General features: G+C 45.2%; 1 protein-coding gene across 1 annotated transcript in view; it reads left to right on the forward strand.

Annotated features, from left to right (window-relative positions):
- The window catches only part of Fam124a (family with sequence similarity 124 member A), a 51,337-nt gene extending 35,083 nt beyond the window's left edge, over positions 1–16,254 (forward strand). Inside the window, exon 4 of the mRNA XM_027390368.2 lies at positions 15,460–16,254. Within this exon, the coding sequence (XP_027246169.1) occupies positions 15,460–16,254 (795 nt within the window). The remainder of the gene's footprint in view (positions 1–15,459) is intronic.
- Positions 16,255–16,539: the final 285 nt, after the last annotated feature.

Raw genomic sequence — 16,539 nt, forward strand, 5'->3', positions numbered from 1 at the left:
ATCTACTCATAAAAGCAGTGTTTATTAATCCACCAGAGTCTAAAAGTTTTCAGTTAACTTGAGTTAAGCAAGAACTGTCCTTGGGTATGCTAAGATTTCCTGGTAACATGCCAAAAACTTCAGAAATGTATAAACATCCTTTGGGATGCAATGATCATATTCATTTTTCAAATTTACTTTTTTGCCTTTGCATAGTATATACCATAGAAAATGTAGTCTTTTGAAAATTCCACAATGTAGGTCCTTTTTGTTTGAGCCTAGTGTATTGCTCAACTGAAATCTTTGTTGTGGGAATTGAGTCCATCTGTAACTGCTTAGACAAAAGCAGTTACAAAGGAGAGTAACTCCCTGAAAAGCAAAGAGAATGCCAGGGACTGCAAGGCCAGGCTGCACCTTGGTCCTTGTCTGTTGCTGTTTATTTCCTATAACCTTCTAAAGCATGAGGCCGCACAGGTTTCTTGTTATATAAATTCCATTTAAACAAAATGGTTTCAGTGTTCTCCCTTTCTGAATGGATGACATTTATGTAACTGCAATAGAACTTAGCTGTTTATGAGAAACTGCTTCTACCAAAGCATTTATGGGGGTTGAAGAAAAGGGTGAAGCTGCCCTTTCTGTGGTAGGTTCTGGTCAGCTCTATGTTTTGCCAAGATATCCCATCCTCAACAGGCCTTGGCTGAAAGTCCCTCTAACCATTCACAGCTATAGCTGATGTACCATCTTGGGTTGACCCAGTCTATCCTCTTTGGCTATAGCTGATGTACCTACCATGCTGGACTGATTCAGTCCAGACTCCCTGGCTGTAGCTGATGCACTGTGTTGGGTTGGGATAACCCAGTCTGGCTTCTCTGTCTGTAACTGGTGTGCTCAGGATGTCTGTGTACCTGGCATCATAGAAACATTAGGAACTGGAATTAGGAAAGAAAATTACTCTCCTTTCTGGTGGCTGAAAACTCCACATGTGAAACCTGGGATCAGACAGAAGCTGTGTTTTCCACTAGGGAGAGAAAACTGCCCCACTTTGAGTGGAGGGAGTGACTGTCACCTGCAGAGAAGAGACTAGAGAATTGTAAGACAAGGTGTCATAGAGTCCTGTAGTTCCACATATCCTGGAGCTACAATCTCACAGCTATAGGCATCTATTAGCTACTTTTGTCAGGGTTATGACAAAACAGCTGACAAGAAGTAACTTGACTAGGAGGAAGGGTTTGTTCTTGCAGTTCAAGGGGATATATGTAGCCACCATGGTGGGGTGGCAAAAGCAAGAAGCAGCTGGTGACATTGTCTCTGCAGACAGGAAGCAGAGACTGAACAGAAAGGGAAGTGAGGCCTTCAAACCTCAAAACCTATCCCCAGTGACCTCATCCAAAGAGGCCTCACCTCCTAAACATTTCACAACCTTCACAGGTAGTGGCATCATCTGTGACCAAGTGTTCAAACACGTGAGCATATCAGGGACATCTCACATTCAAAACACAGTGCCCAGTACAGGTGTGGTTTAATCTTAAGTAAATGATTCTCCCTTCTTCATAGTGTGTGTTTGGGTGCTTTATCTGTATGCATGTGTGTGAACCCCATGTGTGAGTGTCCACAGATGCCAGGAAAGGGCATCAGATCTCCTGGGACTAGAATTAGAGACGACAATGAAGGAGACTAACCAAACAACCCAAGAATGAAGACAGTATGCCCTAAAAACACCTAAGAGGGAGAGTATTTCCAACAGAAGTTATTGTTATTTATCTCATGGTAGGGGGATATCTAAGTAAAAACAATGGGATGCTCACTCATGGGGAGGGAAGAAAGGACCCTCTTCCTTAAACCAATATCTCTATAGTAACTCTGCATCATGGCTTTCAAAGGGCTTCCTTGGTTGAGTTTTGGATGTTATAAACATCAATTTAATAATTTTTGTTATATGTCTGCTGCTTCTCTCTATCTGCTACTTAGACTCACTTCAAAACCTGAACCACAGTTATGGTAAATGACTCTCAATGTTACATAAAGTTATAAAGACCATAAGGCTTACCTGGAAACTGGTAGGTGAACAGATAATGTTAATTTATTACATTATCCTTGTGTTTAGTTTTGGCTTGGCTTTCTTTTTTAATGATTGATTTGGAAGAGCCCAGCCCACTGTGGGCAGTGCTGTTGCTTGGCATGTTGTCTTGGGGTGTATAACAAAGCAAACAAAGAGCCAGTCAGCAACATTCTTCCATGGTCTCTGCTTCAGTTTCTATCTCCAGGTTCTTGGCCCGACACTTCCTTCATGATTTTCTATAAGCTGTAAGGAAAAATAAACCCTTCCCTGACCCCCCACACATAAAGAGGAAGGATGCAAACAGTTGAAGAAATATTAATAATAAGGATAAAGAGAAAGTTTCCAGAGCTTGGTCACTGTTAAAAACAGTTCTACAGCCTCCCAATGTTCTTAAAACAAGGGCTCTAGTCTTTCACATTAGAAAATGGGGTCAAATCAGAACTAACAGTTTTTCTTTTAGACATAACCTCAGACTCTCGCCAAAGTTTGAGTGTGACTGTTTTCCTGTGTGCCTGGTGGATGGGAGAATCAAGAAAGTTAACCTGCTGATTGCTTTCCCTTATATTAGGTGTCCACCCTTGGCACAGTCCCAAAAGTGTCAGGAATAGGATTGTATGGCATGAACATGAAGAACCAGGAATTCAGAAGGATATTCCTTCTGGAGGCTGTGGACCATAAATGGTGCTGTAGGTCCATGGAAACCAGAGAAGTAACCTACCTACCTGCCTTGTAAGATGCTTTGGGGTCTCAATCTCTGTTTTATGATGTGAAGAGACACCGTGACCATGGCAACTCTTATAAAAGAAAGCATTTAATTGTTGATTTGCTTACAGTTTCAGAGGTTTCATCCATTATCCTTATGGTGGGGGACATGGCAGCAGGCCTGGTGAGATACAGAGACAGAGAAAAACACTGGGCTAGATGTGGGCTCTTGAAAACCTCAGAGCCTACTCCAGTGACACACCTCCTCTAATAAGACCACACTTCCTAATCCTTACAATTCTAGCAAAGCAATTTACTCCTTAGTGACTACGTATTCAAATACATGAGTCTATGGGGGCCATCCTTATTCATCCACCATAAATTTCTAATGGTGCAACCACTTGAGAGCACTATTGCTGACACTATTGCTGGCTTCTGATGCTCCCCCTCGAGTTGCCTAGCTGCCTTGCAGTCATGTCTTTAGTACTGCACTGGAGTGGGGCATTCCAAATGGCTGGATCATCTAGGTTCAATGCCTTCCTCTCTTCCATGAACTCAAGAGCACCCATGAACTCAGAGGGCTGCAAGGCAATGAAGTTTTGACAGGTATAAATTTCAGTCAAGTATGTAAGTATCAGAAGACAAACACAGGCCTGGGAGAACTGATAAGAAGTGATGGGAATTAGCCATGGATTGCAGAGCCTGAGGAGGGTGGAATTTATACTGATGTAAGTGCAAGGACATGGGCCATATAGCCAACCCCCTTAAGTTGGGGGAATCCCAATTAAGCAGCCATAAAAGGGGCTCTTGTCCCTCTTTGTTGGGACACCACCCAGGCTCAGTCAGCTAGAAAAGCATCCCCAAACTGCTTGAATAGAACAAGAATATGCTTGGTGAACTCTTGTCTAATCACAGAAACCTTAGAACTAAGACTGAAAATGTGATGGTAAATTAAACGAATAATATTGGCATTTTTATGGTAAGTTGAGAAACATTTTTGTTTGGTATTTTAAGAATTTGGTAAATTTTAGAATGTGCTAGTTAGAGCCGGGCGTTGGTGGTGCACGCCTTTAATCCCAGCACTCGGGAGGCAGAGGCAGTGGATCTCTGTGGATCTCTGTGAGTTGGAGACCAGCCTGATCTACAAGAGCTAGTTCTCACAGAGAAACCCTGTCTCGAAAAACCAAAAAAAAAAAAAAAAAAAAAAGAATGTGCTAGTTAGGGTTTCTATTGCTGTAAAGGGACGCCATGATCATGGAAACTCTATATAAAGGAACACATTTAATTGGGGCTTGCTTACAACTTCAGAGGTTTAGCCCATTATCGTCATGGTGGGGAGCATGGTGGCATGTAGGCAGACATGGTGCTGGAGAAGGAGCTGAGAGTCCTACATCTGGGTCAGCAGGCAGAGAAAGTGAGCCACGAGGTTAGGCTTGAGCTTCTGAAACCTCAAGACCCACCTCGGTGACACATTTCCTCCAACAAGGCCACATCTCCAATAATGCCACTCCCTATGAGTCTTTGGGGGCCATTTTCAGTCAGACCATCATATAGAGAATTTAATGTGTAAATAGGGAACTTGTTTTTCTGATTTTAAAATGTCATTTACAATCAACATAGGCTCTTTGCCTATCATGGTGCAAGCCCCTTGGTCCAAACTCTTGGACTACCACCACCACTCCCCCCACAAGTAAAAAAAGATTTGTACATTTAATTTGAAGTATATGAGTTAATTTTAGTAAATGTGTGAAATTCAAGCATTTAGGATAGTGGTCACTTTTTAAAATGTTTAGTTGATTGAACTTAAACTTATTTAAGTATTTTGATTGTAGATCTTGTTACTAGTACTGCTGGGGATAAATTCAGTAAAAGACTGCTTACCTAGAATGTGTGAGGCCCTTAGTTCCATCCCCAACATCGCTATATATATATGCATCCAATGCATTTATAATGTGTTAAAGGAAATTAATTCAGCCTCAAAAGGTCCTTTTAAAGCAGTTATTGCTAACAGTTGCAGATTTGTTAATAGTGTAATAAGATTAGCAAATTGAACTGAAATCAGCTACAAGAGAAGTTGATAGCTTTGGGAGCTGGGGAGATGGCTGAACGCTCAGAGCACTTACTGTGTAAATATGAAGACAGGAGTTTGAATCCCCAGCACTCACATAAAAAGCCAAGCATGGCCGCATGTGCCTATAATGCCGGTATTGGCAGATAGAGACTGGTGGATTCCTAGAGCTTGCTGCTCAAACAGCCTAGCAAGCTTCTGGTTATTGGGAGGCCCTGTGGTAACACAGGGGAGGATAAAGAAAGATATACAGAGCCCTGCTCTGACCTCCACATGCAGGTATGAGCACAGAGACCCATACCCAATAAAAACTGACAGTTGTAATTAACTCCCTGTCATCATCACTACTATTTTAGTAAACAGTACTAGTGGCTCATTCGCTCTATTTTGTGGTGCTAGAGAGCGAACACATGGCTCATGCTCACCAGGCAAATGTCCTAGCATTGAGTTATGTTCCTCACCCTGAGTATTCAGAGTAGCTTCTGGGGCTAGCAAGATGACTTCGCAGATGTGGTCGTTTGAATAGGAATGGCCCCCATAGAGTCACGTGTTTGAATGCTTGACCCATAGAGAGTGGCACTATTAGGAGGCGTGGCCTTTGTTGAGGTAGGTGTGGCCTTTTTGAAGGAGGTGTGCCACTAGGTGGTGGGCTTTAAGTTCTCAGAAGCCCAAGCCAGTTCACTTCTGCTGCTTGTGGATCAAGGTGCAAAACTCTCAGCTCCTTCTCCAGCACCATGGCTGTCTGCACACTGCCATTTTTCCCTCCGTGGTGATAATGGACTACTAAACCTCTGAAATTGTAAGCTGGCCCATCTTAGTTGCCATAGTCATGGTGTCTCTTCAAACCAATAAAACCCTAACTAAGACAGCAGAAAAGGGCGCTTACTACCAAGCATGAGGACCTTGGGACCAACATAGTATAAGGAAAGAAGTTGCCCATTATTCTCTACACATTTACTGTGGCACACTCACATGCACACACATGCACACACATAAACACAAACAAAAGGAGTTCTGGGTGTTTTTGAGTTGTGGGGTTTTTTTGGGGGGGTGTTTTGTTGTTGGGGTGTGGGGGTGTGGGTGTGGGTGTGTGTAGTAACCAGATCAAGAGCGCTTTTATTGATGCTCTAGAATCTGAACTGATGATCTGAAATCAATCCTCACTCTAGAAAATGAAAGATAAATTTAATTCCAGTTAGAACTGGTCCAGGTAGAGCTAAGGTTGGTCCCCAGTCCTGGAGAAGTTCTAAGGAGCCGATTCCTAAGCACTGAGAGTTAAGGATCAGTGACCAGCTGATAACTGTCTAACAGCTGATCCTAGTCTAACTCTCCATGTTCCTGAAATAAGCCTGTAAGAGTGGAGGTCTGCCCCACCCCATTGAAGGCCATTTGCAACTCCAGGATTGTCCCAGTTTCCCTCAGAGACCCCAGGCACAGATTTGTCCTCCAGCCTTTGTGTCCCCAGGAGGTAAAAATGGCTGATGTGTCTTCAGACAAATGCTGACTTACAGAATGTCAGATCATTGCCCCAACTGAAAATGCATCCATCATTTATGTCTACAAAGTTGCTTTCGTTTCACCTTGTCCTTAGTGAGAATTACCATCATTCTTCATCTCTAGGTCCTTCTGTTTCTGCATCTACATCTTAAATAATGAACGCTTCTGGCATGAGCTTTTCAAGTTGTTATTACCTAATGTTTTTATTTAGAGTTTACCACTCAGGCAAGCCCACACAGATTTATGGTGGAATAATGGGAGTTCCTGACATACTCCTGAGGCACTTCATATTAACACAGGAAACTTTGGGGTGCTGACCCCAATTCTGTAGAGTAGAGGCATTGTTGTTAGACCAAGCTCAGTAGTCAACATTATCTCCCAGCAGGTTTATAGGGAAAATTAGATCTGTCTTTACTCTCCAGTAGCCATGACTTCCTGTGCTCTGGAGCATTGGTCTAGCCTGGGCTGGGAGAGGTCTCTTTGTTCTGTAAGAGTCAGTTGGTTTCCTCTGCTGTAAGCAGTCTTGGTGTTCCTGGCATTTACATGCATGCAGTAGCTCTCTCTTTAAAGTGAATAAATAGATGATATCACAAGAGCAAACTCCAAAAGCTTGGAATGATGGTTGGAGCTGATGAGGTTCATGGCTAGCAAGCAAGTTTTATTGTTAAAAAGTTTTGTAGATATGAACAAGGTAAAAAGTTATGGAGAAAGGGATGCGGCAGTGAAATTCCCATTGCTGTATTACCCCCGGGACCAGTGAATGAAGAAAACAAGTTCTCCATAACTTAGCCAAAATACTTGTATAAAAATGGAGGAGTGAGGGGCTGGAGAGATGGCTCAGAGGTTAAGAGCACCAACTGCTCTTCCAGAGGTCCTGAGTTCAATTCCCAGCAACCACATGGTGGCTCATAACCATCCATTATGAGATCTGGTGCCCTCTTCTGATGTGCATATATACATGGAAGCAGAATGTTGTATACATAATAAATAAATAAAATCTTTTTAAAAAAAAAGAAATGCTGTCTTGAAAAAACAAAAACAATCAAATTTAAAAAAAAAAAATGGAGGAGTGAGTGCTAAATGAACTGCCACAGTTGGCGTCTAGAAAAAGGAAAACCGTGATTCCCCTCCCCATAGCTCTCTGGGCCTCGGTGTACCCGAGCCAACTTTTGGAGCTGTCAAGTTGCAAACACTTCATGTAGATCAACAAGAATGGTTCTTAAGGTTCTAAAAAGAGTCATATGTAGTCGTAAAAACACATAACCATTCAAAACAGTAATTTCAGTGGCCATAGAAACAGGCGTGGGACCTTGAACAAAAAAAAAAAAAAAAAAAAAAAAAAAAAAAAAAAGGGTGAGGCAGGAGGGACTGTCAGCAAGTCAAAGACGTCAACAGTTCTGGCTGGACATTAAAGTCACCAGAAGAGCTTCATATGCTCTTCTTGGGCTCCCCCAGATGCACTCAGTGCACTCAGGGTTGTAAAGTGCTGACCTGTGTCATGGGATAAATTCAACCATTTCTGTTCCTATTGGCATGTGTTGGTGACAACCTCAGTCTTGAGACATTTTCTCCAGTATCATTTCTGGCAAAAAAAAAAAAAAAAAAGTAGCCATGTGTCCAAATGGCACTGTGGGTTGCCCAAGTTTTAGGTGCTAGGAAGGGAAAGAGTTTACCAGCTGTCATCTAAGCCATGATCTAAGCTTTGCCAAGGCCAGTGAGGTTTGGAAGATGTTTGGTGGGCCTGCTTCATTGGTATTCCTTGTCCGGTGTGGTCAGCTGGCTCAGTCTCTAGTAATGCTGCCTTTGAATTCTAATGGCCTACGGGAGATGGTAGCAATTCAGTTATCCATGAATTAATGCTTTCAAGTCCAGAAAAAAAGAACCCACCACAATAAAAACAAACAAGCACCATGAAGCTCCCCAAGATTGAAGTTCTATCCATCAGACTAGCCTCTTCCCTCCTCCTCGAGAGGCAGACTGGGTGGTCCAGTTGAACAGAACCAGCCCTCCTCCCACCCCAGCTCCACAAGAAGAGCTGGAGGCATGTGACCAGGCAGGATATCTTTAGGAGTGAACCATGCCCCCTTCCTGACCTTACTGACTGCCTGTTGTCTTTACCACTATGAGCCGTAAAATGGCCAAGAGTCAGTGTTCCAGGCTGGTGTTGCTGTGGCCTTAAGGAGGGGTCAGAGGAAGATGACCAAACTAAAAGGGAGACAGGCAGACAGCAATCCTAATTCATGCATGGGTGAGAGGTTGATAAATCTAGAACAATGATTTTAAAGTTTATAGAAAAAGCAATTGGCCAAAGTCAACAAGTTTAAAGGCCATAGGGCAAATATGGCCCACTATCTATTTTTGTAAGTAAATTTTTCTTAGAATACCCATAACAATGGAACCTCCACATGTACCACAAGGCAGCTGGAGTAAGCAAACTGCTGTTTTTGTAAATATTTACTCAAACACAGACAGAGAGACAGACTGACAGTCAAGGGGGTGGAGGGGCAGGGGAGCAGAGGCGGATTCTCTGGAAATGTGGCCACACTAGACTTGGAAACACAAGCACAGGGGTAAGGGTGGGAATGCCAGGCTGAGCCTAGAAGGGCAAGGAACTGTTTTACATGCCACTCCTGGAATCATTGTGATTCTACAAGCCCTGTCTCCCTGACAGGCTTCAAGAGACAGGGAATAGGATTCCTTTATATACCAGTGCTGGCAGGAGAGTAAAGAAGTGTCCCAAGGACACTTCTTTCAAAAGTCTGGTTGCTCTCCATATGCACATACTAGACATTCATGGTGTGTGTGTGTGTGTGTGTGTGTGTGTGTGTGTGTGTGTGTGTGTATGAGAGAGAGATGATGATGATGATGATGATGATGATGGTGATGATGATGATGATGGTGATGATGGTTCCCAGCACTCCTAGGTGCATTCTCCCTCCCTCTCTGGTGTCTCCCAAACCCTTGTTCCATTTCCCGAGTACTTCCAAATGTTGTTTGGAACAACAATGCTGAAATGAAGCAGGTTCCTGAGGCACCTTGCAGACATTTCTCACATAGAACAATTGTTCTCTAGCATTAGTTATAGCTGCTGTCTTACTTTAATACTAGAATCCTTTCAACTTTTCCCTATCAAAACCAAATGACAGGCCAGGCGTGGTGGTGTACACCTTTAATCCTAGCACTCCTGAGGCAGAGGCAGACAAATCTCTGAGTTCAAGCCAGTTCCAGGACAGGCAAGGCTACACAGAGAAACAACTGTTTCATGGTATATTTTAACATATGTATAAAGCACTTAAAATGACCTTGGTAAGAGTTTTAGAAGCGTGTGCCTGCACGCATGAGTGAATGCGGGTATACACCCAGCTGTGCAGGTACCATAGGGGTGAGGGTCAGAGGACAACCTTCAAGACTCAGCTGCCTCTTTTCACTATAGGTTCTGGGGATCAGACCTAGGCTTCATCCTTACATAGTAAACACCTACCTGCAACTAATTCTTAAAATAGTACAACAGCAGCAGCAGCGGCATTGAAAAAGCATGTAGTTGTCTTTATTAAAAATAAACATGTTTGGCCGGGCGTTGGTGGTGCATGCCTTTAATCCCAGCACTCATGAGGTAGATGCAGGTGGAACTCTGTGAGTTCAAGGCCAGCCTGGTCTCCAGAGCGAGTGCCAGGATAGGCTCCAAAGGTACACAGAAAAACCCTGTCTCGAAAAACCTAAATAAATAAATAAATAAATAAATAAATAAAAATAAAACATGTTTAAAAATAAATAAAAGTGTTTAATCATAAAAGCAATCAGAGAATAAAACCACAAGTTCCAGGTGGGTTGGAATATATATGATGCTTATATCTTCTTTAAAGTATTAAGCCCAGAATATGTACAAAGGGCAGGTACTTCGCAAACAAGAGTCATACTCAAGGCCAATGAGTGTGGAAGATGCCAAAGTCAGGCATGGTGGTACAGGCCTGTAATTCCAACCTTAGGACTGCTGTAGGAGGATCCTGATCTGAGGACCCTGGAGATGGGTGGAGAGGTCATCAGTGAAATACAAATTAACACCTTGATGAAGTACCATTGCCCACCAGAAGGGCTAAAACGAAATACAGCAATAATACCAGAGCTTGGTGAAGTGTGAAATAATTGGAATACATTTAAATCCCTGGTGGAATTGCACATTTCTACCATCAATTCTGAAGTATTTAAAAGTACGTTTTAAAACTAAAAATATGCTCACCAGTGTCTAGCAATTCTGTTCCTATTAATGTGCCCAAGAGACCGGGTGCTTCTTACTCTCCAGGAGAAGAAAACGGCTAGATCACTTTTCTCAACATCCCATTGCACTTTGCCTCGGAGGATGGACAGGTGTCTAAGCAGATGTAGAGTGAATGCAGCTTTTGGGTGGCAGACCAGAAATGGAAGTTCCCAGTGACCAGAGCACAGGGGTGGGGATTCCAGAAAGCACAGCTGACAGGAAGGCAGGGTCTTACAGAGCTTGCATGCTAAAGAAGGCTTTAGCCTAGCACCACACTCAGGGGTGGCTGTTAGGAGTCACTTGACTGTTGAGGGAAGCCAGGGGGAAGACATAGCCTGTCAGGAGTTCAGCTGAGGTGAACAGTCATCACTTTGATGACATTTTGCCAAAGCTGGGGAATGTGTTTCTCTCTAGGCCTGAATCATGCCACCCGCCATTCTGAGGAATAGAACTAGCACATTGCTCTAACTGGTGGTTTTACAGAAAGCCTCACAGTTCCATAACAGTGGAACAAAAAGGGTGTAGGGAATGACACTCCAGATAAACTGACTTAAACTACTAATTTTTTTCTTTCTTTTTTTTTTATTGTATGTGTCTGGGTGTTTTGCCTGCATGTATGTCTTTGTACCACATGAGTGTCTAGTGCTGCAGAGACCAGAAGAGGGCGTCAGATCCCCTGGATCTGGACTTACAGAGCTGCCACGTGGGTGCTGGAAGTCAAATGTGGGCCCTCTGCAGGACCAACCTGAGCTCTTAACTGCTGATACCTCCCCGGCTCTTAAAGTACCAATTACTTCACACCCAATAATCCGTTTCAATCTTCAACCTCAAAATGCCATGGGTTACAAATTGTACCTGGCTCTCTCCACCTAAGTTGACCTTGTCTTTCTCTGATGCCACCTCTCCCTCCTGAACATTCAGAAAGGGACATAGACGTTGGCCTTTCTAAGGACTGTATCCCTAGAAAGAATATGGACACCTCCTAGAGGAAAGTGAGTGGAGACCAAAGCCTCTCCTTCTTATGCACCCTCTGCTGCAGAGGCAAGTCCCAGATTCTCACAGCTCGGTCACCCTTGAGATGGCCCTCATCGTTATTAATCCCTGAGTTTAAAGGTCTGATTTATTAGGCAGCAGACAGTGCTATGCTGGTCATGTTTTTGCCAAGGACAAAAACAAGAGAGGACGGGCTTGTTCAGAAAGCGGAGTCAGAGGCAGCACTTCCTGACCTTGAAGAAGCTGGGGACACCCCAGGCCCCTGGAAGGGAGACCTAATCACCTCTACTAGCACTTACAGAAGGAATGGTTCTACCGTGCACGCATCTAGGAATGAGCCTCTCAAGACCCTTTGAGGAAGGGGCTTCTGAGCCAGCTTCACCAGGAAACAGCCTGTGCTGCGGTCTCATGGCGAGCTCGTAGCTGGATTCCAATTTCCCGGTGACATGAGAAGCATAACCAGGTCCCCCTGGCTGGTTGCCCTCAGCAGATTATTTATGCACGCTGTTCTGCTCTTCGAGAGAGTTCCTTACATAGTGAGGAAAGCAGCTTGTGAATCTAGTGGGGCATCCAGAGGGGAGGAAGAGAGGCTGGCTTCACACCATCTCTGCTGTCACTGCTGGGGCTCACCAGGGCACCCCTGAGAGCTGGCAGCCTAAGCCCAAGCTCCTGTTTCACTCTGGTAAATCCCACTAGGGCGGAGTTTCTGGTTTCACTCTCAGCCTTTATTATTCCTAGTCTTGCAGACAAGGCGGATGGGGGTGGAACAGAGCCAGCCCCAGGGAAACACAGCAGTGAGGCTCCGACCTTGTTGTCAGATGAGATCCCACTGGGTAAAACCAGAAAAGGGCCCCAGCCCAAGGCCAGGAAGATGTACCATGTTTATCAGCCCTGGTTCTAGAGGTGGTGGGGTAGGAGGGGCTCTGCAGCCTCCTTCACCCAGGACGCCTGCAGATATCCACAGCCTGTTAGCCTGAGTTACACACACCCAGCAGGCACCTCCACTGTATGTGTCGCACTCCCCAGCAAACCAGAGTGACTGCCAGCTCTCTTCAGAGCAGCAGGATGTGGGCTTTCTCTGGCCTCCCACCTTCATGGTGCCATAGAAACCAGTAAGAACGCATGTGGGCTTGTGCAAACATGAACTCCTCTGCTAAAGCCCACAGTCCACCTGCCTGCCATGCTGGACTTCAAGCCAAATTTAACTCCACCTTGCTCCTCGACAGTGACAGATTTGTATGCCCCTTAGCAGTCACTTGACCGGGAACCTTGGTCTTCGGCATCCCCTGAAGCTCTAGCCATAGGCTTCCCTTTTCAAGCCTGTCCAGACTGCAGGCACCCTCACCAGGAATTGTAGAGGCCCCTGAAGCTGTGGCTGCACTGTGGCTCATACTTGTCAATAAGCAAACCTCACTCAGGTGTCCCAGGGAACTGTGCCTTTCCAGACTTTGAAGAAGTCTCCATCCCTCAGGGATTCCTTCCCTACAACAAGCTGGTCCTCTCTTCTGTCTTACCCAGTCAAGCTTAAGTGATGATGAAAATTGGTTTGTCTCACAACAGTCACCAGCTGTGACCCTTCTCGGGTGACTTGAGCCTTGCATGATCTTTAAATATCCATAGTTTAGGCTCTAAGAAAAATATTTTTAATGTATGTGTGGTGTATATATGTGTTATATGTGTATGCAAATGTGCATTTGGGTGCATGTCCACGTGTTCACATACACATGGAAGCCACAAGCCAACACTGGGTGTCTTTTGCAAATTCTCTCCACCTTGTATTTTGAGATAGGGTCTCTCACTGAACTTTGAGCTCATCAGGTCAGCTAAATTGACTAGTCAGTAAGCTCCAGGGATCTGCCCATCTCTGTCCCCAGCACTGGGGTGACACACACATGCTTGTCATCTTACATGGCTGCCAGAGATCCAAACTCAGGTCCCCATAATTGTGAAGCAAGCACTTTACCACCTGAGCCATCTCTGCATCCCCACAGAAATCTTGTTGCAACTAACTGACTTTAGTTCCTTAAGAGACCCTTAATAAAAACAGCTTTGGGATGCCACAGTGATATGCAGAGCCTACGTGATGGAATTGGATCAGCAAGTCATGGGCACAAAAGTCAAATGAGCTGCAGACTGAGAAATACGGAGAAATGCCAGGCAGACAATCCATGGCTGGAGAGTGTCTGTATATATATCATGCAAAAGGAGCTTATGTGTCTGTAAGAACTGGAACATCATTGCAGTTGTTTCTGAAAAGGCTCCCCACCTCCATCCAACCGCTGCACACCACCATCCTGCCAGAAAGCCACCTGGTTTCGGCATGCCCACGTCCTGTATTGCGTGTGTTCTGGGACCCACTGGAAAGATGAGTTCTCTCCCATCCCCTCGGGTGCCAAACATCACATCCTCTAGTCTCTTAGTTGTTTTGCCTTCTATCCTTTTAATGATGTTTAAAACTAAATTCATGTGGTCAAACCAGAATCTCGCATTGTAGCACCCCCTCCTTTGCCTGCGATAAGTTCTCAATAGATGCATAGTTCACTGAACAATAGCTCCAAGGTGGCTTGTGGAAACCAGGTCCCTCATTAATGGGGGAGATGGGAGTGTATGTTATGAAGGTAGACGTCTCAGCCTGCTGGAAGGTGATGCCGGCCCCTTGTAGCTACTAGAGGAGATGGCAGATAGGTCTGAGGACAGCCTTGGGCACTAAAAACCCTGGCAGAAACTTTTTGTTACTTTAGGGATTCATAATTCAGGTGCACCTATCCTAAACAAACCCAGGTCCACTGCCCTCAAACCTATTGTCTAATTGAAACTTTTTGTTATCCTCTTGGTTCTGGGCCAGAGGAATCACTGGAGAGAAGCAGAGGAGGTGAGAGGCGTGTAAGCAGAGTGCCTGGTTCCATGCAGAAGACACCAGGTCCTTGTGGACTGCTAATCTGAGCAGGGCTGGTAGGCGAAAATGAGCAGAGTGACCCTATCATTCATGGAAAACACACTTCCCATGCTAGATTGTGTCTTGGTGTTGGGCAACTGTTTTCTCTGAATAGAAACAGTCCATCCTGGAAGAAGCCTCAGGAAGTTGCCTGAAGTTAAAAGGCTCAGGACACTCAGAAAGTTAAAAGAGTCCCAAGGCCCTTTCCAAAGTTATAAAAGCAGTAAATAGTTGCTGGGTGGAGACTTTTCTGTGGAGCTGCCTCCAAGTTGGGTAGGGATTGCAAAGGATACAGTCCAAACTGGGCTGGGCTTTTTTGGTGATACGGCTACCATGGAGTGACTCATGCTACTCATTTCCTTAACCTGTCATCTGTGCCATATCTGGGTTAGATAAATGTTTGTTCTTGTCTCTCCAGGAAGAGTCACAAGACACCTGGGAAAGCATACGTGCTGGCATCTGGTCCCAGGCTGGGGTGATCTCAAATTGTTCTGAGCATATCTCAATCTGCAGGGGAGGGGGTCCAACTGGTTCCTCATTGTGACAGGAAATCATAAAGTCAGCAAGTGAATGTGCCCAACAGACTGGTGCAAAGAATGAGAAACCCTTAGAAATGTGTAAGATTGTAGGCGGCGTTTATCCTCCCCTCAGCTGAAGCCTTGCTGTGCATTCTGGGCTGGAGAGCAAAAACAGAGGGAGCCGAGCTTTGAGGAGTGTGGGGAGCCTTCTGAGGATTCTCATCTCCATTTGTCTGCTTATCCAGGCCCTCATTCCTCAGTACATTGTAACATGTGGACTTTTCCCAGTACAATCCCTTGTCACAATGAGTAGCCAATTCTATTTCTCAGTCTTGGAGGTAGCTTCCTAGGCAGAGAGAGTTGGAAGTTTCCAGTGAATGGCAATATGTTTCACGGTGCATTTAACAGTGAGCCCCCATGTATCCTCTGACTAATGGAGCCCTCTCTCCACAGGCACAGAGGACACACAAGAAGGTTCCCAAGTACAGCAGAGCACACCACTCCTCTGAGAAGAAGCCTCATTCCACTCCATCAACAGCCATTGACACACCAAGCACAGCACAGGGCAGCAGCCGCATAGCCCCGCAGAACAGCCCATTCCTGGGGTCTAGCCAGGTGGCCCTGCTTTCCAGGAACAAACGGGAGTGTACCCCACAGTCAAGCACCTCCAGCCCTGCCTGGTCCTTCCAGAGGAGCAAGTCTTTGTTTTGTTTGCCCAGTGGAGGCCCCTCCCCAACTGAACCACAGCCCCTACTGACTGGTTCGCAGAGACACAGTGCCTCAGAGTGGAGGCCCAGCAACCTCCTGTCCATTGATGACTTAGAGGGGGCCCAGGAGACAGATGTGGACACAGGCCTGCGGCTGTCCTCCTCAGACCTGTCTGTGGTCTCTGCATATTCTGCACCCAGTAGGTTTTGCAACTCTGTGGAGTCATCATCCCTCCCCTCCAAGAGATGTAGCAGCCATTGGCCAGCACCCAAGAGTCCCGAGGAAGGACCATTGCCTGCTGCCAGTGAGGTGAGCCCAGACACCTCCTGGGATTCCCACCCTGTCTTTACCAAAGGGTCTCCCAGCCCTGCAGAAATAACTGCTGCTGCTCTCTCAGCTTCTGGTGTCTCCTCGCCTACAGAGTTATCCCCACAGCTCTCTTGTCAGGACTCCAAAACCACACAGGGTGGCCAAGACATGCTACTGCCCCCAACAACAGCTGGCCTTGAAGATAATGACATGGAGGAGTTCTACATATGAGCATGTCTTTGTTTACAAACAGACTCAGTCACAGAAACTCGGGCATCACTGCCCCCTGGCCTTTGTTCACTGGGTAATCTCCATTTCATTTGCCAACTCTGACAAGAACCGAATTATCTGTCTTGGGAGATGGTTAGCATGGTGGCCATGCCACCTGTCCTTAACTGAATGGTGACATATTTTTAAAGGCTCAGAAAAATAAAAGCTGACATTTTTATGGAAATAAATTTTCAACACACATGAATCATAAGATCTATTTAATCTATTTTTGAATGTTCAATTATA

The sequence above is a fragment of the Cricetulus griseus genome, assembly GCF_003668045.3.
Source record: "Cricetulus griseus strain 17A/GY chromosome 1 unlocalized genomic scaffold, alternate assembly CriGri-PICRH-1.0 chr1_1, whole genome shotgun sequence".
NCBI lineage: Eukaryota > Metazoa > Chordata > Mammalia > Rodentia > Cricetidae > Cricetulus > Cricetulus griseus.